Raw genomic sequence first — 26,393 nt, forward strand, 5'->3', positions numbered from 1 at the left:
CTACAGGCCAGCATTTTGTGGGAAGCAAAGTAAACAAACACTGTTGTGAACTAAAGAGGCTGTATTGGTAATAGAGACAATGAAAGCAGAGAAGTCAACACAAAATGATACACAGCCTAGTAACAATACATTGTGCAATTAATGTACATAAACATTCCCTTCAGCAAGACCTTCCTCACCCCCCCTTCCCAACATACTCCCTGTTTACCCTGCAGCAGGGAAGCAAGTAGCATGATGGCTCATGCTTGCCTTCTTGAAGGGGGATTCAGAATCAAGGTTCAGTGCATCAAAAATAAAATTAAAAATAAAAGCAAATTAAAATCAGGAGCTGGAGGCAACTGGGTAAACAGAAAGTATCTGTTTATAAAAGCTAGCCTGCAGGCTAACCAGGTCTTTTTGCACCCTCAGAGGCCTACACTCACCCTAGCATACTTCCTAGTCACCCTTCTGTCTGCCAGCCTGCAGGAGACCAAAGCTCTGACTGGAGGACACAGCAAAGGTGCCTGGCAGAGCCTGGCAAAGGGAGCAGCATGCTTTGCTGGCATTGGAACAGCTTCAAGGCAGTCCAAAGAAGCACTGGAACTCAAATTACTGGTTGATTTAAAAAGCCAGCTGCACACAAGCCTGGAAACCACACAGTTGGGAGGTTCTTTATTGCCTACTGGGAGAGATTCCTCCTCATCCCTCATGGAAGTGCCTTTGCCAAAATAAAACTGCCAGTGACAGGCCTCTCGTTCTTTGCAGGGGGGAAGGACCACCATTTCTTTCATACATGTTTTACTGATGTTTGAGAGCAGAAGGAGCCTACAGGTCACCAAGAGGATGCATTAACAGCATGCAGTTCTTCAACTGCTTTGGTAGACCTAACTCTGTCTGGGGACTAATAATCACCAATATGGAAAAAACAGCTTTGACCCACTTTACTTTTGGTCAGAGCTTGAGAAGAAATAGAATAGCTCCCCTGCACAATATTCAGGACTATGTACTTGTAAGCTAACCTCCCATCCGCTCCCAAGCCTTTTCTTTCCCAGTTTCCATTGACCAACAGACCATGCCAACTTCTGTGCTGCTCCTTTAGCCAGGGGCATGGTTCTGCAGTGATCAAGCCTGCATATAATTTTCTCTGGTTCAAGGAGTTGCAGCTGCTAAGTTAATTTGTACCAAACTGTAAAGAATTAATACATGGGTATGTGGAGACAATTTGCTTGTGAAGACATGGAAGTGCTCCAAGCTCAGAGAGCACAGCCTACTTGTAGGATGACATTGAACTGCGTGCTGAGAATGAGCACAAAACCTACACATGATGCTGGGCCTTAGAGGGTGGAGGGTGGGACTTCTACAACATGTCATCCTTGTTCTGGCTTCTTCAGGTGGGGTGCAGGGCACCCATGCACCTACAAGTGAAAACTTCCATGTCTTGCTACATAAAGTTTGTTCAAATCATACATACGGGCATGAAGAGAAAGAAACAATCTAAACAACTGCTATAGATTCTAGGAGAACTATAGCTTTCTTTAAGGCACAGTTCAGACAACCCCTAAATCAGTTTCCTCCCTATTGCCAATCTGTGTTTAAAAACAAGCCGAGAACAACAAAAATAGTTTAAAAAAAAGGGCAATTTTGCTGCTTGGCCAAAAGCAGTCAACTGTGTGTTATCTTCTGATTTATGTGGAAGACCTGGCAAAAGTGCCATGGAAACCAGAAGTGTAAGGTAAAACATGCAACAGAAGACAACTTTGAGCCCAGCACAGAAGTGCATGGAGAAATCTGTTGACACACAAATACCATGCTGAGAGTTTCACAGCTCTGTGCCTTCACCCCAGATGCAGTTCCAGGGCCAAATGAGACAGAGGGTTTCAAAGCCCACTCTGACATTTAAAAAGGAAAATCTGGTAACCTTTCCAGTGGGCACAGTCAGGGGACAGGATTTCTTCTGATTAACCAACGTGGTCAAAGTCAAGATCTCTTTTCACCAAAGCCCTGGGTTTTTTAATGAAGTCAGATGTTCCCATCATTTCCTCCAAAGACCTCCAGCATCCCAACCTTCCTGTGCCTTCCCTCCCACATCCGTGTTCCACCCTGAAGATTTGGGTAATAGTGTTGAGTACCAAGAATCAAAGCACCTTGGTCTCAGAAGTACTGTGAGGCGTAGACACGTTCACAAGTTAACCCGAGGCTGTTGGGTCAGGATCAGTCACTGACCTAGAGAGGGGAAATCCTTGTCAGCAGCCAGCTTCTAAGGGTCTGAGAAATACCTGGCACTAAGCACATCATATCTGTGCCAGGAACTCTACTCATCACCTGTGTTGGCCTTTGTCCAACAGGATACCACCACATAGGAATTGCCAGTGGCCAGCCAAGTGCCTTGATAAGCAGAAGTGTTGGAGACACCAACAAGAATACATACTTGTGTCCCAAAGCTAGCATTCCCCAATGAGTTAACGCCCTCCACTGGGTAGTGTAGGCCTTTGAGAAGGCCAAGGAGATAGCTGCCAGAACGATGCAGGGCTGCTTCAATGTGCTGTTGCCCAGCTTTGCCACCAAGACATCTCCGCTCCTTCCCGCAGTGCCAGGGAAGCACAAGCCTGGAAAGTTCTGGCACGCAGAGCTCCACAAACCTCGCTGAATGTTTGAACAGGAGCAAAGAAAGCTGCCAGCCCCTTGGCCTCATGCATGCAGTAGGTCAGGACAAAAGGGCATTAGGCCTTGGCTCCAGGAGTCACCATGGGTACTCCGGCAGCAGGCACTACCTGGGCCGTGCTCTTATATACACTGCCACGGTACAGCATCATCCTGTGCCTTCTGCATACCACCTCCTGGTTCAACCACCTCCAGGAAATCAGTTCTGGAGAAGACCAGGATAGAAGTTGTGGAGCCTCCCCAGTCTCATCAGTCCCTGAAGAATCCAAGCTGGGCTCAGCACCCCCTGCACCCCTCAAGACAGCAGGGTTAGGGGTAGTGCGCTTGGATGAAAGACAGGACGTCCTCCTTTGATAGCTTCTCTGGATCTTGCCTTTTCTGAGAGTCGTGCACTTTGACACCTTCCCCCCACTCCCAGAAGAGGCGGCTGTAATGGCAGATGCTGTGGGCAGAGAGGAGAGCAAGATTAGTTTGGCAAGAGAAGGGAAGGAAAACACTGTCATCCTAGCCACAAAGAGCACTACAGAGACAGCTGCCCTTGCAATGGGAGTCACACAGAGATATTCTATCTAAGCGATGTCTTAGAAAAAGACCAGTGCATTCATTCATGTTACAAACTCTACAGCCCTTAAGGTACAGAAACTTGCAAGCCTAAGAGATTTCCATGGAAACAAACTTGTTGATTCTAGCTTCACTCAACATTCAGTTCAGCTGGAAGGAGACAGGTTATTAGGGAAAAACTTACCTCCCTCCAAGTTTTTGAGAGGATGAAACTCATTTCAAGGCAATGGAAAGGCCTTAATGAAGAATTTAGAAAGTCTGCCAGCAGCAGCATGCAGCAATCTAATCACTCACCACAAACCTACTAGAATCAGTAACAGCTGTCCTATGGAGCTTTGCAAACGAACAGCACTTCACACTGTAGAAAAGCGACTAGGATCATCCCCTCTTTCCCCTCATGTGAAATAACTGAGCTCCATTTGGCTGCTGAGAGTTCTGGTCCTACAATGCCATCTCTCACTCCATCCATCAAGCACAGCCCTCCCTCACTGCATCAACATAGTCCAAGCCATAATGAAAACAGAGCTGCTAATTACTGCAGACACAGCAGCCTTTAGTTTTCTACAATTACCTCACACTTAATATTCATAGCTTATTTAGTGCTACTGTTCTAACAAAGCAGTACTAGCACAGCGACAAGAGCACATGTCAATGGCTAATTATAGACATTAGTACTCACTAACCACAACACATCCCTTCTGGAGTCCCACACAAGTGCTCCTTCCACCTCCTCAGCCATTCATGCAGGTTCATGCTGTCCTACTTCAGAGTACATAAGCAGAACTAACGCCATCCTGACACATGGAGGGAAAAAGCATCGTATGCCTCTGCTTTTTAAGCCCATTCTTCCATTTAGCTGGTTAAGGAAAACTTAAGGATTCTTAAGAGCATTGCTGTAAGGTAGGTAAGGAGATTCAAAGTGAGAAAATCAGGAGCCCTATTTCATACCAAGCTCTCACTCAAGAGGCACAGTCCTGGGTAGTGATGGCAGACGGCATCTCTTGAGACTGCCTGTCGTGGTTTAACCCCAGCCAGCAACTAAGCACCACGCAGCCGCTCACTCACTCCCCCCCCATCCAGTGGGATGGGGGACAAAATCAGGAAAAGTAGTAAAACTCCTGGGTTGAGATAAGAATGGTTTAATAGAACAGAAAAGAAGAAACTAATAATGATAATGATAACACTAATAAAATGACAACAGTAGTAATAAAAGGATTGGAATGTACAAATGATGCGCAGGGCAATTGCTCACCACCCGCCGACCGACACCCAGCCGGTCCCCGAGCCGCGATTCCCCACCCACCCTTCCCAGTTCCTAAACTAGATGGGACGTCACATGGTATGGAATACCCTGTTGGCCAGTTTGGGTCAGGTGCCCTGGCTGGGCATGAGAAGCTGAAAAATCCTTGACTCTAGTCTAAACACTACTGAGCAACAACTGAAAACATCAGTGTTATCAACATTCTTCACATACTGAACTCAAAACATAGCACTGTACCAGCTACTAGGAAGACAGTTAACTCTATCCCAGCTGAAACCAGGACACTGCCTGAAGGCAGGGTGTACAGTACATCTCTACATATGAGCCCTGAGGTGTCACACAGACTGAGGATATGCTGTACTTAAGACATGGCCTTAGCGAAGTACTTAACAGATACAGATGGGGTTCAACAGCCACAGTGTTAATGACAATCCACTCCATCCTTTCCCAAAGAGCTGCTACTTTTCTCTCTCACTCTCTCCTTAAACAGCTCCCAGCTACCGACAGCTTATTCCAGGGCCTGGGCTAAATGAACTAGGATTTGTTTTTAAATTAGCAACTTCCAACCAAGCATCTTAAAATACAGAGATGCAGCAAATTGCAGTTGCTGGGCTCAGTTTCCATTTCCCTGTGTGCAGGGAGGTGCAGTAACTTGTACTCTGCTGCAGACAGGGCAACAAAGTTGAATGATGTGTGTCATTCATAGCAATTAATTGCAAAATCCACTAATCCAGATCAGCAGTTTCCTGAAAGTCTGAGAAGGTCCCAGCTTCTGCAGCACACCCTGCTGGCGACCAAGCTGCGCTTGCACTGATAACGACTGCAAGAACATAGCACTGCACACTTGGAACTCCCTTCCAAACACCCAGACACACACACATAAACTTGCACACAGCTATCCTTCCATAGCCTCAGCTCTGGCTTGTACTCACTGAAAGGGTGCGATGGATTCAGAAGGGAGGTCGTATGTCGCTTTCTTCGTCATTTTGTTGAAGAAGAATTTCCTCTTGGAGTTTTTGCTGTATGCCATTGTCCAGGGATCTTGCAGAAGAGTCACAGGGATCAGACAGAAAACGGAAAGGGGAAAAAAAGCACAGTATAAATACACATATAGTGCAAGCAGGGAGGAGGCATCTATAAGAATAATTGTGATCCTTCTCTTACTCCTTTTTCCTTCCCTCCCCCAAGACGACCTGCTTCCCAAGCTGTTCTCTATTCACTGAGAAAACTCCCTTCTCCCTGCATTTAAAAGTTGACATTCCAAATAGGGTATTTCCATGTACTATGGAAAGTATCTTCTTGATGAAAAATTACAATCTCATTAAAAAAGAAAGCCCTCAGTCATGTAAATAAATGGAATTACCCACATAATAGCTAATCAACCCACAACAGGAAAACCTATCATATAAATACCCTAAATCTTATCCAAATCCAAGCTACCCTCATTACATGCAAACAGTTAGTCTTCAGCCACTGGAATACTCCCATCATTTTTTATCAAATTACACCAGAAACAAGCCTGGTCAATACTTTTTACTTGAAGATACAAAGAAAAGTTAAACAAGAGCAGGGACTCTATCTTCCTACCATTCACAGTCCGTACGATGTAGAGTCCTGTGGGCACAAAGTGCCGGTCATCTCGGCCAGTGTAGGATAGCCGGGGTATTCCCCCTGAACTCTTGATGATTTTCATCTCTAATCTAAATGTTGAGAGAAGACAGTGATAGAGATTCCCCGTTTCCTCCTTTACCACTCTCTTGGCACACCATGTGCCACCTGCACACCCTCTTCAGAGTGTCACAGTGAAAACTGACAGCACCACACATGACAGGATAAAATCATCACATCCTGGAGAATTCAGTCTCTTGCCTCCCGCACATGGCTAGAGAAACCAGCCAGAGCTGTCTAGAATCAGGTAGCAAATCAAGTGTTGCAATGAAGGATCTGTGATGATCTACCACACTTAATCCAAATGGGGTTCCCATTTCAAGTATGAACTCTTCATCTTTCAAGCCACTGAGAAGCCACTGACACTTCTGCACACAAATTCAAGACTGTTGCTACTCCTACTGTTGTAAAGTGAATTGGCCACATCTACAGAATTAGAACTCAGTAGGATGATGCTCTGAGTCTGCAGCATCTCAGAAACAACAGCCACCAGCTGCACAAGCTCTAGCAGCTCTTTCTCCAGGACTCCTCAAGCATAGATCAGCACATCCCTCCCATACCTGTGTGTTGGTAGCTGATAACCTCAATGGGCCCTGAAGTCTCTCATTTGTGCCAGTCACTTACCTCACAAATATCTTCTCCATTTCCTCCAATCTGTACACTTCCTTCACTCTGGGGGGAAAAGACAAAAATGTAATTAAAAAAAAAAAAAAAAATTTGAAGTGCCCTCTTTTCTGTCCCAGCTACAGCAAGCAGCCAAACAGTTCATTTTGTACAGCATGAGGTGGTCAGGCTTGACTGAGGTTCACCACCCTTCTCCTCAGTCTTATGCTCTAGTGCCTTATTTCTACTGGCTTGAGAAAACCCAACACCTGCATGCTCATGGCTGGGTTGCTGTAAGCAGCATACAAGCATCCTCCCTGCTAAGGAAGCTGTGCATTTTTACCTCAGGCTGAGTATACAGAAGAGGAAGAACAATGAAAGTCGGGTACTTTTGTTTTCCCAGGAGATAAATTCACCAAGGTCAGCCCCAGGCAGGTTCTGGCCTCAGCATGCTGGCCTCAAAACTGCCTGATCTTCACCATTATTAACCTCAGCGACGCCACAAACTCATTAGTTACCCTGGGGTAAAAAGAGCTTTTTTCCTTTTTTTTTTTTTTTTAAATCAGTAAAGATGATTTGAAGTCATCATTCTTATCATTATGTCAAACTGCTTTTGTTTTTCTTGTTCCGAGACACAGAAAGAGAATTGGAAAGTTTCAAAAGCACTGCCTCTGATCTGAAACCCCAGCCACCCATTTCCAACACACTGCCACAAGCATCAGGCTTCAAAGAGCACAGTTTGAACACCTTTTCACAGGAGCAAAGGACCCGCTTGTTGTGGTTTAGCCCCAGCCAGCAACTAAGCACAACGCAGCTGCTGACTCACTCCCCCCTCCACCCAGTGGGATGGGGGAGAAAATCGGGAAAAGAAGTAAAACTCCTGGGTTGAGATAAGAACGGTTTAATAGAACAGAAAAGAAGAAACTAATAATGATAACGATAACACTAATAAAATGACAACAGTAGTAATAAAAGGATTGGAATATACAAATTATGCACAGTGCAATTGCTCACCACCGGCCAATCGACACCCAGTTAGTCCCCAAGCGGTGATCCCCCCGCCTCCACTCTCCCCAGTTTCTATACTGGGCATGACGTCACATGGTATGGAATACCCCATTGGCCAGTTTGGGTCAGCTGCCCTGGCTGTGTCCTGTGCCAACTTCTTGTGCCCCTCCAGCTTTCTCACTGGCTGGGCATGAGAAGCTGAAAAATCCTTGACTTTAGACTAAACATTACTTAGCAACAACTGAAAACATCAGCATTACCAACATTCTTCAGCGTACTGAACTCAAAACATAGCACTGTACCAGCTACTAGGAAGACAATTAACTCTATCCCAGCTGAAACCAGGACACTGCTCTATAACCCATTTCTACAGCTCTCCTTCAGCCCTTCCCAATATTTTGAGCTCCTCCAGTTACTGCAACTACCTGTTTGTCTTGAGTTTAATTGAGATACCACTCATTATCTTTCATTAAGCCACCAAGGAGAACATCTTCTTTTCCTTCCTCTGGCTTCTCTCACAATATCATACCACTTCCAGCTTCTGAAACAGAAGCTGTTTTGTTCACAATACCTATCTGATACCCAGCACAATGATGCTCTTATGCTCCACTGTAGCAGATTGAATGAAATGGAACATCAGGAGGCAACCAAAGCTGAAGCCACTTGTCAGGAACTTTCTTGGGATTGTAACTAAAGCCTTCTCCTCAGGTTAACTATTTGGAGACTGTAAATGCTGGTCAGCACTTCATTTATCTACTAACAGTCAGCATCTCTGTACTGCTGCTGACTCTTCAGGGCAGACAAGGATGTAGAAGTCTTTGCAATGATTAAGGTAACTGGGTATTAGACCTACTATAGCATATATTTGAAATCAGCATCAGCCAATCCACCTATGATGAAAACATGACTGATATGTGAAAGAAGGGCACAACTTCTCCACTATCAACCTTCCTCTTAGATATTTAAAGGGCTTTTAGCCTCTTTCCATTGAACATAACAGAACTGTGAATTTCAGCTTGAAATTTAACTCTTCTTTCAGCTCCTTATATTCATCACACACACACACACACTGAAACCAAAGCACGCCAGGCTGAGGGAAGGAGTTGTCACTCACCGGATAGGGTTCATATCTGGCCGGCTAGGTTTAGAAACAGCTTTGACAAACTTCTCCGCCAGCTGAATCCTGAATGAAAATGGAAGGAGAATCCAGCAATTTAGCGAGATCTTTGGCAGAGCAGGTAGGTAACAGTTTCAGCAGAATAACTGATTAGACACTTCAGTACATGCAGACTGCCTCCACCACTAGCCAAATGTGTACTAAGCAAGACTTTTTTCACCCTGCCCTCCCAGTTCAGTGCCCAGTGATACTGGCTATTACCCATTAGGAACAGGTCACCACAGCTTCCTCTACAAGCCCATATGCTGCTAAACATATTGATGTATCAGCAGGAAAGTAGGACTAGTAGAGACTTCATGTTCCTGAGGAAGGAAACAGAGGGGCTCGTTCCTTCTCCCTCAGCCAGTTACCAGCTATGCTCATTCATGTTCCCAGGATGCTCAGTTTACCCAGACTGTGCCTGGCTCACCCCAGACTAAGAAAGGAGCTAGACCTGCCCTCATAGACAGAGAAGGTACAGTTGGAAAAGACTACAGGCACTTCACTTCAGAGCAGGTTCATTCACAGTTCATCTTTATAGCAGTTTCAGCTGAATGCACTTGTCTCCCTGTGCTCAGCATTCTGCTTTTAGCATGAATGCTGCTTCCCAGTCACTCCTACTCACGTACAAGAAAGAAGCTTCTCCAGATCCTACATACCTCTGGTTGAAATGCTGCTTTCGAACATCATTGCCATTGAGCACCAAGACATCAAGGATGTGGATGGCACTGATTTTTCGCTGGGCTTTCCCCTAGGGAAGGTAATACAGAGACTTACTATTCAGACTGTTGCTATTTCAGCTGTAATTTATAGCCCGTTTTTTGCCAGGACATCATCCTCTTCTAGCAAGAAAGCACCTTTCCAGATATTAGAAGCACACAAGTTCCCTGTTGCCCATTGTACAGTAACGTGCCATCCTCCAAGAACTGGTGTATCTTAACTACACAGTTCTGTCTCAGGGGAGGGAGAGAGGGCAGGACCACAGCTGCCATCACCAGCTCTCTGTGCCATATCAGGAACCACAGCACAGGCTCAATGCACTGCAGCATCATCATCTGAGGTACCAGAGGACAGGGAAACTCCCAGGCAGCAATACCTTACACTGTGACTATACCATGAGAATCTTTTCCCCAAGGCCTACAATCACTACTGAGCAGTTATGTACCCAAAGAGCCACAGAACATATTAAGTCATGTTGTCAATGTCATCTGCTGCTGCACGTAGGACAACAGCAGCATGTCAACTCCAAAGTGTTTTCAAAATAATGTTAAAAGCACATATCTCCAGCACTGGAGAGAAAGAAGGAACTTAATCCAAAATAGTTTCTCGGAAGATCACATACAAAAAAACTTGCACCTGGCACAGACGGAACACTTATTCTGCAGAGAACAGGTGAAACTTCTCATTATATTTGCAGCCACTTGGTAAGGGAAAGAATAGCCTCCTACCTCTCCTTTCAGTTCATGAACAATCTCCACAGAGAGAAGGGTATCTCGTGGCAGCTCAGTTTTCAAATCCAGCTTTGTCCAGCGATCTGACTGGCGACCATCCCAGGTGTAGATCTGTGATTTCTGTGTGTAGAAGGCAGAGTCAGATTCAGCCAAAGCTTCACGAGGGCAGGGGTGGAGGAGAGACCTCTGACTAACTGTAGAGCAGCCCTCAGAGAGTCTTTTTGTCCTAGGCTGTCACAGGCAGTTTCTTTGTCAGTAGTTTTAAGGAAGAACCTTAATCTCTACAGCAAAGGAACAAACACACTGATTCTAATCTGCCAGTGACTTTTCATACCCACACAAAGAACCAGAAATAGAACACCTTTAAGAGGACCGTGAAGATAATTAGAGACACTAGTAAGAGTACAGGTCGCTGTGTAGGCTGCGATTATGAAAAACAGAGTTAATTAGTGTGAAAAGCAGTGAAGTCAGGAGAAAGAAACATAAAATATCTTCTTTCAGTCTCAGGGACTGCTGATGGGGATCCTTTCTGGTCTTTGAGAACCGGAAAGGATGGGATGAAACTGCAAGGCAGAATAGTAGCATTGAAATGAACCAGCAAAACTCCGGGATTGTTCTCAGCACTTACCCCTAGCCCCAAGAGGAACTTCTGCTCACTTCCAGACACCATACACCGGTAATCTAACACTTGGCGAATTTTCTCCAGTGTACTGGAATTCAGTGGAGTAGGTTTGTAACTGAAGGTATCAATGTCCATACCCTAAAGAGCAAAGCATGAAAAAGGCAAATTAGACACAATACATCAACAGGTAGGTAAATGCAGCTTCTACATAGAACAATAATCCAGGGACTAGCTTCTTAATCTCTTAATTCCTATGGGGAAAAGTTCTATTTGTATGAAAGGACTCAGAACAAGCTCCTGGGTAAAGTCTCACCTGGATCAGCTCAAAGAACTTGGACTTGGGATCTGAAGATGAAGGAGCAACACGAGCCTGATCAGGAATCTGAAAACAAATCCAAACAGTTGATACTAAGTGTTATTCTTTGACACATTCATAGGAACCTTCCTTGCTTCAATACAGGACAGAACATCCTGCCCCCTGAAACTCATGCTCTTGGGATTCTAGTTGCTGGAGAGGTTATCTGGCAAATAAAAGGTCTCACGTGTTTTGCAAATATAGTGTAGCCACACCACATCTCACAGGAAACAACAGACAACTTCAGAAAGTTTCAGGCTAAATCTTTGATTTCATGCATGTTTCGATGAAATACTGTTTCACGGAAGACACATAATTAGCCCATGAAACTGACTGCCATATCTATGGCCACACTGCAATCAAAAGCTCAGGAAAGAGGAACTGCAGACTCATAAAACAAGACCTTCTGGAGAGCTCTGCTGCTTGGGAACTAGGTACTGAGTTCACTCTGTGTACGATGAAATATTCTCAACAGCAGCAAAGAAGCCTGCCCAGTTAAGCCATACACACAATGAATCAGAAACATCCTGTTTGCTTACATAAACAGCTTGAAATGGTCTCCAACTTTCCCACAAGACAACGTATTAAACCTCTGGCTAGAAAGTCTTATCTGTACTGCAGCTCCATTCTTGTTTCACCATAGCAAGGACACCTTCACGACCTCCCTGCTTGGCAGCTTACTTACCCCCCATAGCTGGAGACACTCCTTTCGGATTTCAGCCTGCCGTGGCTCAATCAGTGTCCTAGAGAAAGACGGCAGACTGTTAAGATGGTGAAGCCTCCTTGCTCTTGCAGCATTAGGTATCCCAGCCCTAAAAAACTTGCATCTTTCAGTGTCTGGCTTGGGAACGCCAAACATGCGCTGTTCCTCAGCAGGCTACACAAACAAGGATGCTGCCTTCCCTCCCCACCCCCTACCCATCTCCAATCCCCGTGCTTAGCTTTGTTTCATGGTCTGCACTACTGATTAGAAGCCACCACTCCATCCCACTAAAGTACCACTAGGCATCAATATTTTCAATAAGTTATGTATTAGTATGAACTCATGCTAATCTACAAGAGCTGGGTACATAGCCCTATTTACAAATAGAAATGAAGATCTGGTGAAGACCACACAAAAAACAGTGTCAATGTTAGGATTAACTCTTAGATAATTCCTGGCTACCAGACTCACTCAACTTTCTACTGTGTATTGTCTCCGAGTGACACCTGAACAGAAAAGTCGTGCCTGGGAAACAGCTGTACATTGCAATGGCTTTAGTTTTATGCAAGAAATTCACATCTAGGTATGTAACTTAGGTGCTTTGAATTGCCCCTGGAAAATGAAGAGCTATGAACAACACCCAACTTAGATGGTTACTGTAGAATTGAACATATCAGCTGGGAGTTAATTTTCTGCTTACATTCCTGCTAAGAAGCAGGCCCACTTATGGTAATTGGAAATCATGCAATGCATGGAAGCCTTCGCAACAAAGGTGATAATAGACCATCAGGACTCCTCCAGCCACCCACATGTTTCTGCAAATAACTCAGGCAGAGACACAAACTGAGCTACCTAAATTCACTTTCCTGGCTCCAAAGGCCATGCCAAGTACCAGCTCAAATCAAGAACATATTAAAGGGCAAAGCAGTTCATTTACAGTAGGTTAATTCAGTCCTCACCAAAAGCCTAAGGAATGTACTCACGTGTCTTGAACAAAGGCACGAATTTTGGCTAGTGCCTTTATCTGAACTTTGCAGTGGCTGAAAGAGAGGACAAGTTTCAGTCAGGAAGCAAGTTAATCATCACCAAGATTGTTCTACTGTTCAAAATAAGGAAGAGTGCTGGGACAACAGGAGGAAGCCAGTCTGATCCTCAGTGCAGTGATGGATCATTGCCAACATGACTCAAAGTGACAGGAAGACCATTGGAAAGAACCAGGCAGTACCCTCCTTTCTTTTCTACACAGTACTCGGAGGCCAAACAGTCACTAACAGTATACAGCACTTCTCTCTGCACAGGGTCCCTCTGCTCTGCTAAGCCTCTCAGGGAGCAAACGCAGAGCAGTGTAGCAGCATCAACAAGTACCTCCATGACTGCAAGAAGCTACAACTGAAAGCTATGTTGGTTAACCTGCCTACAGCCAGCAGCCCTCATTGCCCATGGGCACTCACTTTTCATTGGACTGGACAATGTAATCATAGAAATCCTGGTCGCCTTTGATCACATTTAATGGGACAACAAGATTCACATCCACATCAGAGTTGCGCAGCTGGTTGAGTCTGATGTTCACCATGAAGAGATAGTCCCGCACGTCATCAATCCCTAGCTTTAATCCTTTGCATACCACATACCTGCAGAGCAAGGCAGAGAGATCATGTGGGTTCAGTTCTTCCACACAGCCAACTTTCCTGCCACACTCCCATTATCAGACAGTTTCCCAAATCCCAGGAATTCTTTCCTCCTGGGTATCCCTAAGGAAGGTGCAATCTCACCTATCACAAAGTCATTATACATTTTCTATGCTCTGGGAAGACTGAGAAACTCTACCCTACTGATAAACCCTACAGATCTCCCTCAAGTAGTAAATCAATTCTGCTAAACTTGACAGGTACAATGATAACATACAAAACATGCTCTAGCTTCACTGGAACTGTAGTTGTTTCATACAAAACAGAACTTGTTACATATTCAGTTCCACTGCTTTCTCCCCAAAAGGGTAATTTGGCAAATATCATCTTTACCTTGTCAAACATCATAATTTGCTAAGAATCTAAAATGTTTCCTCCTCCAAGACAGTTACCAATTGAGGCAGGTCTCAGAGCTTCCACTAGACTTACCCAAATCCATCTATCACTGTATTTAGAGGACAGGGTTTCTTTAGTAGTCCCTCATGCTCAAGAATCTCACCTCTCCGAGTTAGCAGGGCGACTTGTCACTGGTTTAAAGATGCACACTCGCTCAAAGCAGCAATACAGCAGATAAACAAGTCCCACACTGAATGGAGTAAACAGGTCAAAGGTTTTGCAGACAAAATGTCCTCCTGGAAAAACAAAAGAGAGGGAGGACACTGATACCAGCAGATTATAAGGAAACAAGGAGATAATAGGCACCTCAATAACCTTCTCTTCTGCAGAACTAGTAAGAGTGTTTTTGTGCAATTAAACAGCATCTAAAACACAGTCATGAAGTGGGCCAATGGGGCTCCATGAACCATCTTCCCCATATCTCTGCAGCAAAAAGAAAAGCATTTCCCTGACCAGGATCAAATCGGTATGCATGCCTTCTCACGAGCAAACCTTCTATCCACACCTCATCTTCCCCTTCCAGGTCCAAACTGTGCCCTATGGCACGGCAGCATGCTATGCAAAAGCCTCAATGGAAGAGGAGCTCTGATACGTGCAACAAGAAACCTCAGGCTGGAGGAGAAAACTAACAGATGTTACCTAAACAGAATAACTTGCCAACTAGAATGAAAAGAGTCTATGTTGCCCCTTGCCTTCAAACAAGATTCCCAATTTCCCCAAACAAAAAGCTGTCAGTCTTACAGAGCTATTGTCTACCCAGACAGGAAAGACTTAAAGAAGGTTGCTCCTTTTACCATATCACATCTGAGACTACTGCTAAGTAGATCATTGCCTCAGGTACTTCTAAACACAGGGACAAGATAAATTATTGCCAAATGCTAACTAAACTCAGGAGAAGAGAGGAGCCATCAAAACCAGATAGAGCTGTAATGTCCTTCATTTGGCAACAATGAGGTACAGCTAAGACAATGCGAGATATCATCTTGTTCTATCACAGAGATGGAAGATTTAAAGGAGAAAAGCCACAAGTTAGAGGGAAGGATGAACTGGATAAACAGCACTCTGTTCCAACCAGCGTGCTAGAATAGTCAGGAAGCAGTTGGTCCAGCTAGTGCCATAAAAATCAGATATGCTCTCCAGTTATCACACTAGTGACCTTAGCCCAAGACAGCTACGTAACACAACATATTGTAAAAGCTTTAAACTAATGCATTTTACCTCATGCTTTTTTAATTAAAAGCAAGAGACACAGATAATCTTATTTTCCTGCACCAGTTCTCTTAGCTTTGTGACAACCATCTCAGGATATATGCATACACACTCAATTCTGTGCAACTTAGCCTCACTGCAGAGCAGAATTCGTGGCATGTTAATAAAAAATTGTAGAGCATCCTTCTGCAATGCCACCCACACCTTAGAGAAGGAGGAAGAAGATTAATGGATAAAACATACCTGTCCGGACAATGGACAGTGCTGTAAGGAACTGGCAAAGCAGGAGCTGTTTGCTTAGGATTTCTTGCAGATTCTCCTGACCCTCCACTGAGAAACCCTGCAAAGCATATAACACATGATTAGTATCTCCACAAATCTGTTGGTCAAGCAAAGGATTTTGTATAGCTAAATCATGCAATCATGATAATTTGTTTCTTTAAGATAAAAAACACTGCCACCAGGATTTTAATGGCAAGCCTTGAAGAATTTCACATCGTAACTATGGATACATGTCAAAATATCCTACTATATGCAGACTGAAGTATCAGTTTTGGTCATTAGTGCAGGAAGAAAAAGAAATGGACCAACCCCATCAGCCATTAAGAAATGCACTCCCTTGTGATCAGTATTGTCCAAAACAAAATTCCGGAAAGCAGTAATGTTCTCTGGGCGAGTGATGTCTCCATCTCCATCAATCCCTCCCTCTCCTAAGGGGAAAAGAGGAGATAATTACTAACATGTTTGCAAGTACAGACAAAAGATCAGTATGTGCAGGTGATCCTTTGTATTCAATCAACATTTAGTCAAAAATTACACAGACCTTGACAGGCAACTAAGCATTAATAACACTCCCTTGTTCACTACCAAAGATGCTTGTGAATTTAGCAAAATTATTCAGATTGTGTGGTCAGGGCTAAACAAAGCCATATAATAACCATGCTCAAATGATGAGTTGTACATTAGCTTCAGCAAAAGACAAATCATTCACTGCCCTCGCCCTGAGATGAGAACTGACTACATGATAACATAATATTCTCATCCAAGTAGGAATGACACATAGCTGAACCTATTAAAAATGTAAGGTTCAATCTCACTGCACAGCTCACCTGTTAATAACATGTTTTTACAGACAAGGCAAAATTATTTACATTGTGCAGTGGCAACCTTCTACTAAGAATTCAAATCATTCCAAAGAAACACAATACTCTATTTCCAAACACGATGTAATTTGGAATTTAAAAAAGAAACCCCCCAAAACCTCTGCAAGCAAGTTTAAAAAGAGAGTAGGGAAAGGGAAATAGTGTTTGTGCATGAATGTTCGTACAGTTTTCCCATATGGCTCTTTTTAAAGAGAGGTACATCGTCCCCCAGGTTGGTGTTTTAGAAAGCTAATCTAAGGTCTATTCTAGAGCTCACCAATTCTGGCTTTGAAGAAGCCTGAACTTCTATTTGGCATTAGTCCCTATAAATCTTCTACAACTACAGCTTCTATTAACTGAACTGGAGGACTAGAAAGCAGCAGAGATCAGGATGCATGATAGTGCTTTGATAACTAAATTCCTCATCAATCATCCTGTCAGTAAGTGAAGTGACGCTAGAATTGGTTACCATTTTTCACAACAGAAGTATCACAGCAATCTACTTCCTTCCCATCACTAGAGGAGAGTTTGTACACATCTCACTAGACTTTATAGTGTAACAGACAGAAAGGGATCAAGAAAATGCATCAAAGTCATTGGGCTATTCATTTCTCCAGGTATCTCCTTCTCTCCGTAAGAAAACCAGTTTGCAGTGAGTTATAAAGATCCAAATGCTGCAACTGTTAGAACAATATGTTTATCTGCCTTGCTGCCCTTGCCATGAACCTTCTCTTTAACAGATCTCATCCTGAAGTGCTAACCATTCTCTAACAGTTCATGGTCAGCTGTCAAAAGTGGCAGTCAACAAGAGTCAGTGGTGGAGGAAGGGGAGAAAATAAAGAAAAAAAAAGGCACAACAACAGAAAAGCAAACCCTCTTCTCTACAAGATGGTCACACTCGATTTTCCTTTATACAGTCTGAAATAAGAAGCAGGAATACTAGCAATCCTTGTATGTCCCTTTCTGTTCCTAGAGACTATGCAGATAGAGAGCTCAAACATTTCAGCAAGCTTAACAAGTTACTATCCATGAGGTGAGATGCAGCAATTGTCTGTGTACTCCTACTTAGTCTGTCTCAAAGCAAGGTAAAACATGTTAGCTTAAACCTCTTTGGATTAAGAAGCTCATTTAGTCACAGTGATGCAGATACAGTCTCTAGCCCGAATCTGTTTTATTCATCTTTACTAAGAGACCACAATCAGTTATCAAAGCAGAGCTAGGGAGGTCTGATATAGAAGCATACTGCCAGTCAGGCAAGTAAGGTTTCTATCTCTGGCTCTACTAATAGATCTTTGGGCAAGTCAGGGGGCTGGAACACCTCTCCTGTGAGGACAGGCTGAGAGAGCTGAGGTTGTTCAGCCTGGAGAAGAGAAGGCTCCGGGGAGACCTTATAGCAGCCTTCCAGTACTTCAAGGGGGCCCACAGGAAAGATGGGGAGGGACTCTCTTAACAGGGAGTGTAGTAATAGGACAAAGGGTAATGGCTTTAAACTGAAAGAGGGTAGATTTAGATTAGATATTAGGAAGCAATTCTTCACTGTGAGGATGGTGAGACACTGGAACAGGTTGCCCAGAGAAGTTGTGGATGCCCCATCCCTGTGAGTGTTCAAGGCCAGGTTGGATGGGGCTTTGAGCAACCTGGTCTAGGGGAAGGTGTCCCTGCCCAGGGCAGGGGGGTTGGAAGTAGATGATGTTTAGGGTCCCTTCCAACCCAAACCATTCTGTGATTCTGTGATAAGTCATCTCACTCACTGTGTTTCAGGCTGACATCAGTGAAGTGTGAAAAATATCGTCAAGCAATCTTAAAGCACTCCACAATTTTCAGATAAGTAAAGCACTCAAGTATCAACTATTACAATCGGGGACACATTCCCAGGGCAGACTGGAAATAAGTGCAGAAATGTGACCTGATATTCAAGCTCACCAACCTCAATCCCTTTCTCAGATGACAGCCCCCTTCTACCTTGCAAAATGGTTCCCTCTAAACACTTTTCTCTTAGATCCCCATGCTGGTATCAATACCAGCCCCACTCCTGATACAGAGGCTGCAGCATACACAAAAACATCAGGTAACACTCAAGCATGCACTACATACCGTAATAAGGCTCAAAGAGCTCACTGGAAGCAGAATAAAAGTCCTCTAATTTAAAATCATTTGGTCCTTTCAAGGTCATGCCAAAGCCTTTCGCATGCCATTTCCGCCTCCACAAGACGTACTCAGAGAAGCCTCCAGGACCAGCACACACATCAGCAAAGTAGAGCAGCTCTGCATCTCGCTCCTTTATCAAAGGCCTCTGGAAAAGGAAACTGAGGAAATTCTACTGACCCAGTAACAGCTCCCATCAGTCAAACCAGACACACCATAAACTGCACTACTCAGAGAAGTCTCTTTCAAGCACCTGTTTTCCCGGCTAGTATCCTAAGGATTCTCCTGTCTCCCCACCTTCTCCATTCTCTGAGAAAGCACTGCTGTTTGAAAGTTAAATAGAGGCCCTCACCCCATGGAAGTCCTTAGGGTTTGTAAACATGTAGTCAAAGACATGGTCCATATTTGCCATCTTCATTGCAGCCCTGTGAACACATAAATAGGGACCTATTAAGTTTCAACCTTGGCTCCTAAGGCTGAAAGTGGACTAAATGGCAAAGGGGCTACACTACCAGAAGTTCTGCAAACCTGTTCAGGAAGAAAACTCCACGGATCATCTCATAGGGGTTAGACCTTGTTCGGGCTCGACGCATTTCTTCTCCATCCAGCTCATCAAATACACTCTGCACAAACAGAAACAAAATTGAGCTGGACCTGGCACAGGCTTGAGGGATAGGTAGGCATGAGCATTTCCTATCCTCATGCTTCTCTCCTTAGACAGCAAACTCCATGCAGGGTTTGGTTCACCAATACAGAATGTTTTACTGTCACATAATGAAATTCACTCTTCCCCTAAGTGTGCTGGTTTTGGCTGGGACAGAGTTAATCTTCTTCATAGTAGCTAGTATGGAGCTATGTTTTGGATTCATGCTGAAAACAGTGTTGATAATGCAGAGATGTTTTAGTTACTGCTGAGCAGTGCTTACACAGAATCAAGGCCTTTTCTGCTTCTCACATTCCCCCACCAGTGAGTAGGCTGGGGGTGCACAAGAAGTTGGGAGGGGACACAGCTGGGACAGCTGACCCCAACTGACCAAAGGGATATTCCAGACCATATGATGTCATCCTCAGTATATAAAGCCGGGGGAAGGAGGAAGGGGGGGCCGTTCGGAGTTATTGCATTTTGTCTTCCCAAGTAACCACTATGTGTGATGCAGCCCTGCTTTCCCAGAGATGGCTGAACACCTGCCTGCTGATGGGAAATAGTGAATGAATTCCTTGTTTTGCTTTGCTTGTGTGTGCGGCTTTTCTTTTACCTATTAAACTGTCTTTATCTAAACCCACAAGTTTTCTTACTTTTACCCTTCTGATTTCTCTTCCCCATCCCACTGTGGGGGAAGTGAGTGAGTGGCTGCATGGTGCTTAATTGCTTGTTGGGGTTAAACCACAACACTAAGCCACACCAGTTCTTAAGCAAATTTAGTGACACTGAAGAATTCTGTACTTGTAGCTCCAGAGCCTGATAATGTGGTTAGCCACCTCAAAAGCAGTCCCAGCCTAAGGTATTTCTCTCACACATGCACACACACCCTCACACTCTACTGCAATTTACATGCAGGGCATGATAAAATCTAGGAGGGAAGATGGAACACATAAGAAGGGATCTTATTTCCTTAGCTTATTTAAGTCTTCAGCCTCCCAGTTGGACTAAGAAAGGGAGACTGTTTTCATGCATCTCTTTGAAGCCTGAAGTGCAAAACAGGTTGCTGAACATACAGTAACAACCAGGATGCTAGGTCATACCAGTGGCATGGAGGTGAAACAGGATGTTCTGAGCTCTTGCCAATCACCTAAGTAAATTACTCAATCCTCTTCAATTATTTATTTCACTTGCTTCCCCAAAACTTCAGTTCCTCTCTAAAGAGGGAGACTCACCTTGCACTGCAGGACATTACGTAAAAGCTCTTCACTACAGAACTCTGTTTCATCTTCAATCACCATCTTTCTCTGGAACAGGTTGAGAACACAAATAACAATTAGCAAACATGGTATCAGTCATTGCAGAATGCAACCTATACCAGTAATGGATGAAGGCTGCCAACCACCTACTAGGCTGTATTAGCAAAAGCATAGCCAGCAGGCTGAGGAATTATTCTCCCCTGTCAGGCATCTTGAGACCACGTGTGGAATACTGCATCCAGTTTAGCACTCCCCAGTACAAGACAGACATACCGGAGCAAGCCCAGCAAAAGGGCCACCAAGATGATGAAGGTGCAGAAGCACCTAGTATACAAGGAGAGACTGAGAGAACAGTTTGTTCAGAATGGAGAAATGGAGATCCTATTGCTGTCTACAAGTACCCTAATGGCAGGATATAGAGAAGATTGATCTAGACTGCTCGAGATGAACAGTGATAGGACCAGAAACAACGGACACAAGCTGCAACACAAAAAATGCCAATTAGCCATACAGAAATTTTCTTTTGTCAACTGCATTATCAAACACTGAAACAGATGCCCAAACAGGTTGTGAATTTCCATCCCTGGAGACACTCAAAACTCAACCAAACAAGGCCTTGAGCAACCTGATCTAGTTGGACCTCCTTTAAGCAGCAAGTTGCACTAGCAATCTCTAGAGGTTCCCTCCAGCCTAGGTTATTCTACAGCTCTCTGACAAGGCAATTGTTTCAGGCTGAGTTCCTGAAACGCAGTTCCTGCATCGTCTTAGGCTAGTAAGTACTAAGATGTAAAAAACTACCTTCCCCACAATCATCCACTCCTTCAGCTCCTGGGCATCAGGGATTTCTGTGGTACACTCAAGGCACCAGTCCACCTCCTCGTAGGCGCTGGGCTGCAAACACAAGACATGGAAAGAGCCAAAGACGTTGTTGATAGCAAAATACAGCAATTTTTGTAATCGCTCCCCCAAATTTGCCTCCCAGTCCTAACATAAGGGGTTATGCCATGACTTTAGAGCCAACCACAGTCATTTTTTCCTAGCCTAAAATGTCTTATTTGTTTGGATTTAAAATTTAAAAAACAAAACAAAAAAAACCCCACAAACCTCCACCACAAAAAAACCCACAGCATTTTCCTCATTAGAGTCTGATAAATAATCAAGACAAAGCAAAAACCTAGTACTCTTAAAGTACATTTTAGAGATACCGCAAAAGAGACAGTTGCCAAAAAAACCCACACTTCCTGGTGGTGCTTTACACATTCTTTCTCCTAGTTCTTTGTGAAAGGCTCCCTCATTCCACTACTTAATTCAGGCTTCAAACAATTTTTATAATTTTGGGAAGGAATTGTTTTAGCAGTTAAGATCAAAGTGATACTCCTCCACAAAGAGAGGCTGCTAAGATCTACTAACCTTCTTATATTCATTATAGTAGTATCATCCACAAGGGTTAATCATACATAACACTATATACAAAATAAAAATGGTAAACCCAAAAGTGCATGATAACAATTTTCAATCACATTCACTACAGCAAACTCAGAAACAAATCCTACAGACCACAGCAACAATCCATCTAAAACCAGTTTTTTGCCAGAACATTAATACATGTGACAGAAAACAAGTTTTACTGTGCTGTTCTGGGACGAAATAAGGCCTGGGTCTATGCAGCAGAGCCACTTAATGGTAGCCAGTTGTATCAGACAACACTAAAGATCATTCCCAGAGAGCAAATCCTTAATACAGCAATAGAAGAGGGATTCAAAACAGTAAGTACTTACCTCTGGCTCATCCTGCCAATCAATATTGAGCTCCCCATCAAATCCTTTGAGGGTCAGCCCAAAGCCTCTCCTTCCCTTCTGATTGGAGGCCTCAACAATATCCTTCCTGCCTTGGCCATATTTTCCCAGACCTTCTCCTTCCCGGAAGCCCATCTTGGCCTATAAAGAAAGCAAAGGAAGCACACTGAGGCAAGTGGACTTGAGTTTATGTACTACTACTGGGGCCAAAGACTAGCAGGGAAAATGGCACATCACCCTGAAGTGACTTGAAGACATTGAGCATTTTTAATCTCAGTTGTAGCTTTCAGGACTTAATACTGAGTTCACTTCACCAAGGCAGGACACGAAAAAAACTAGATCTGAAGAATGATGTTTGAGACAACAGCAAATTACAAAAGGTTCAGTAATGCAGGAACAGCCTGCTCAGAGGGAAAAGTAGTGAGGAGCCTGGAGCCATTCATCACAGTGTTCAGTAAGCATGGAAGGTTCATAAAACAAGAGATGCTGGCACTGGAAAAAATTCATGTTGTGATGATATTCTTTGTTGTGAACATGCACTCACATACATTTCAAGCATCAGTTAAAACTTCACCTAAAACTCAGAGGAGGAATGCAAGACACACTGCTCCTGAAACGCATTCCCATCTCTCAGGTTAAAAGAAGTATGTTGATTAACTGCTAGTTTTTCAGGCTTCTCCCTTCATAAATTTTAGCAACAAAAGAACAACAACAAAAAGCATGAATGCAGTCAATTTCACTCCCTCCAGTATGCATCTACAAGACAATAAGTAAATAAAAGACTTAACCCTTAAGTTACACTTTGAATTAATGTTATCCATATACTCCTTCCTCTGAGAAGCAATAAAAACATTGTTCATTACCAATCCATACTAGAAACAACACAAGAACATCTGACAGGTTTTACACAAGGTACATGGTGTTTTCCCACTGCCTCTGCTACCTGGCTTTGAATCAGATCTTGGAATACATAAACCAAATGTGACAGCCACCAAGCCTGTTATATACTAGTTTTCTGAGGACAGAATTTTGAACTTCTAGTAATCAATGACTATTTCCCTTCTACTTACCTAATGCTACCAAATCATTCAACTAGACCTGACATCACATCAACCTTTATATTCAAATTTATATACAAACAAAAGCCTCCTAAATTCGGTAGTAAAAGCTCCTGTATTGTGGTGATTGAAAGCACACATCCTAATTGGCTCAGGAGAGAACTCTCCAAGTGAAAGATAGTCTTGTGCTATGATAAGCAAACTGCAGTCCAGTGCCAAAAATGCACATGGACAGATCCTGAATGATCAGCAACAGGATTTATCTACAGAGAGGCACAATCAGCAACTCTCAGCCTCTGGATCCCATTGAGTTTTGAACTCAGCAAGAGCTGAAAGTTCTTTTTTCATGTAGAAGGTCAGCAGCGTTCCACCTCCTTGAGAGGCAGTATCTCCCTGCTTCCACTGCTAGTAGCAGCTAGCACTTCCCAGCTTCTAGCAGAAGACTGAACTTCTAACTTGGCAAAGGCAGGTACAAGCTGGCCTACCACCATGGAAAGATTGCTGACCCCTGCTCCTGTGAGTACAGCACCAGCACAGTATAAAAGGATGTTCCCAAATTCAGTTCCCCCTTGAGTCCCAAACCTCCTGTCACATTTCAAGTAACACACAACTATACATCTCATCTTCTCCGCTGCCCTTGGAAATAAAATTTTGTTTCTCTGTTATCAAGAATGGAAATTCTTTCAGGATTATGAGATACTCACAATACCACAGTGACAACATTTGCATCAGGAAATAAGTGTAACAGCATGCACTGAAAGATACTCCTCTACAGCCTACTCTTGCCTTTAAATTTGGGAACAAGTTGCTGAATTTGGGACTACCGTGAGACAGAGACAGTCAACCATTTTCTTAGAAGTTCCTAAAAGTACTTTCTTCCCCACACTAACACTGTGCAATTAAGGGGTTGGTGATCACCTTCAAAGTTTAGTTGTCACAGTCACTATCATTCACAACTCCCTGACTTTCCAAGAAATTTCTGGCCTTACATAAAGCAGAGCAGCACTACTTGAAAGAAAAAGAAATCCTTTAATAATTAAAGTAATAATTCTACAAGGGTATGCCAGCCAGCTTCCAAGACCAAAGAAATTAATGTTGATGACAGAATTTGTTAAGACCTCTCTTACAAGGCATTTGTTAACTCAAGCATTGCAAAATAACACACAGTAGGACTCTCTTTTCAAGCTCAGCAAGCTGCCTGACCCAGAGATCCTTCCCTTCACAATCACCTCCCTGCTCCTAGACATTGAACATGAATCAACTTTCTTTTTTAACAGACCCCCTTCAACCAAGCTCTCTCAACCTCACCCAATTGCTCAGTAGCTGGCTGAAAGAAGCAGAGAACTATGCTACTGGGAGGATCAGAATCAAAATCTCATAAAACAGACTGGTCTTTTCACTTTGCTCTCATCAGGTCTTAATAGTTTGGTCCAAAACTATTTTGGCCTACCATGAGCTTTTGGGAGACACTGTTATACATTGAGTAGCGAGATGAAGTACCCTCCACAAGAGAGTCTTGTTTGAACTCATTGCTGAAGACCGGTCTTTTTTCATCACTCTCACTGTCAGACCCACTGCTGCTACTAGAAGATTCTGAAAACAAACAAAAAAAAGAAGTGAGAAAAGTGAATATGAAAATAAAAAGAAAACGGAAGAAAGACATCTCAGTAATCACATTAAGAACTATACAATGTGACTCATTAAATCATCTCAACACACACATAGAAAGGACATTTCAGGATCTCAAATGTGCTACAGGAAGCATACAGGTGTAATATAAAATACGCTGTGGAACCATCACCTGGTTATCCTCCCCTTTGTCTCAGGGATGCACACAACCTCTCTGAGCCAATGGATTCCAAGCCCCCCAAAGGGCTGAGAAAACCCCATTACAGCAGCAAAGCAGGTCACAGCATGACCATGATAGTACATTGTGGTGTGCCTGACCTTTGTAATGATCCTGAGGAGCTGAGAAAGTCCACAGAGATTCCCTCCCAAGAATAATGACAATTACTGACACCTTGATAAAACATACTGTATTTTCCTCAGTCTCCTACCTAACTACAGGTGTAAATGCATCCCTAACTTAATGAAAAATCCACATCAAGTACACAGGCATCTACCAAGTGGCCAACACTGCAGAAAGAAGAGAGAGTTGAATCCCTTAGTCCCCATATTAAACTTTGACTCCACTACCCACCTCAGTAGCAAGGATCCACAAGTTCACTACAGCAAATGGGACAGTTTTTCACCTCTAGGGTTTACTGATGCATACAAACCCAAGTGAAAGATAACATCAGAAGACACCAACCTAGTTTACAAATACCCTGACAGACCTTTTCAATGTGTGCTCAGTCCTTGTTGCTGAACTATCAGCTTTTACAATTCAGGACTTGTGCCCCACATAACTACTACGCTAGAGTTTTACAGTATCAGCCTTTGAGGCTTCCAGCTGAAAACAAGGAAGGCTATGATTTAACTTGTGTTTGCAATATTATATATCCATCTTGATTTTCAAACGTGTGTCACAAGCTACGTTTCTCTTTCCTTCACAAAGTTCTTAGATATGAACAGGATCACAAAGGATTTTGCTTTAGGGTCAGTTACTGCTTTCTGCCTCTCCAGTACACAGCTTCAATTAATTTTGCTGCCTGCTTTTGAGCTACAACTTATTTTCCAGAGGCTCATGATGTGCCTCAAACACAATACCAACTACACAAATCTCAGGAAAGTCCCTTTGCAACTCTTCTTGCTTTTAACATTTGCTAGGCCATGCTCAGCTGAGATCAGATCTCAAATCACTTCTCTCCCTCAACCGTCTTTCTTTCCTTGGATACCGCAATGGGTGTAACAGACTACTAAACAATTAACCCTATCCAAAATGTTGTCCTTAAACTGTACCAACTTGTTTCTTAAACATTAAGGCTCACAGCCTATTTTGACCCATATATGAACTCAATAATCAAAAGGGGAAAAACAATTTTAAAAAAATATTGGTTTGAACTTTTTAGCTCAGCCCTGAGTGCACACAG

General features: G+C 43.4%; 1 protein-coding gene across 2 annotated transcripts in view; it reads right to left on the reverse strand.

Annotated features, from left to right (window-relative positions):
* Positions 1 to 43: 43 nt before the first annotated feature.
* Positions 44 to 26,393, reverse strand: part of CMTR1 (cap methyltransferase 1) — a 46,342-nt gene continuing 19,992 nt past the window's right edge. For both annotated transcript variants that reach the window (XM_069800394.1, XM_069800390.1), the window contains 22 exons: positions 24,812 to 24,954; positions 22,286 to 22,444; positions 21,306 to 21,398; positions 20,484 to 20,555; positions 19,137 to 19,231; positions 18,961 to 19,033; positions 18,558 to 18,756; positions 15,913 to 16,031; positions 15,565 to 15,661; positions 14,216 to 14,348; positions 13,480 to 13,659; positions 13,012 to 13,068; positions 12,011 to 12,068; positions 11,284 to 11,352; positions 10,977 to 11,108; positions 10,346 to 10,468; positions 9,557 to 9,648; positions 8,856 to 8,924; positions 6,755 to 6,802; positions 6,050 to 6,162; positions 5,395 to 5,503; positions 44 to 3,082 (listed from right to left, as the gene is read on the reverse strand). In XM_069800394.1, the coding sequence (XP_069656495.1) occupies positions 2,950 to 3,082; positions 5,395 to 5,503; positions 6,050 to 6,162; positions 6,755 to 6,802; positions 8,856 to 8,924; positions 9,557 to 9,648; positions 10,346 to 10,468; positions 10,977 to 11,108; positions 11,284 to 11,352; positions 12,011 to 12,068; positions 13,012 to 13,068; positions 13,480 to 13,659; positions 14,216 to 14,348; positions 15,565 to 15,661; positions 15,913 to 16,031; positions 18,558 to 18,756; positions 18,961 to 19,033; positions 19,137 to 19,231; positions 20,484 to 20,555; positions 21,306 to 21,398; positions 22,286 to 22,444; positions 24,812 to 24,954 (2,366 nt within the window). In that variant the 3' untranslated portion in view covers positions 44 to 2,949. The remainder of the gene's footprint in view (positions 3,083 to 5,394; positions 5,504 to 6,049; positions 6,163 to 6,754; positions 6,803 to 8,855; positions 8,925 to 9,556; positions 9,649 to 10,345; positions 10,469 to 10,976; positions 11,109 to 11,283; positions 11,353 to 12,010; positions 12,069 to 13,011; positions 13,069 to 13,479; positions 13,660 to 14,215; positions 14,349 to 15,564; positions 15,662 to 15,912; positions 16,032 to 18,557; positions 18,757 to 18,960; positions 19,034 to 19,136; positions 19,232 to 20,483; positions 20,556 to 21,305; positions 21,399 to 22,285; positions 22,445 to 24,811; positions 24,955 to 26,393) is intronic.

This window comes from Haliaeetus albicilla, chromosome 13, assembly GCF_947461875.1.
Source record: "Haliaeetus albicilla chromosome 13, bHalAlb1.1, whole genome shotgun sequence".
In the NCBI taxonomy this organism is placed as follows: Eukaryota; Metazoa; Chordata; class Aves; order Accipitriformes; family Accipitridae; genus Haliaeetus; species Haliaeetus albicilla.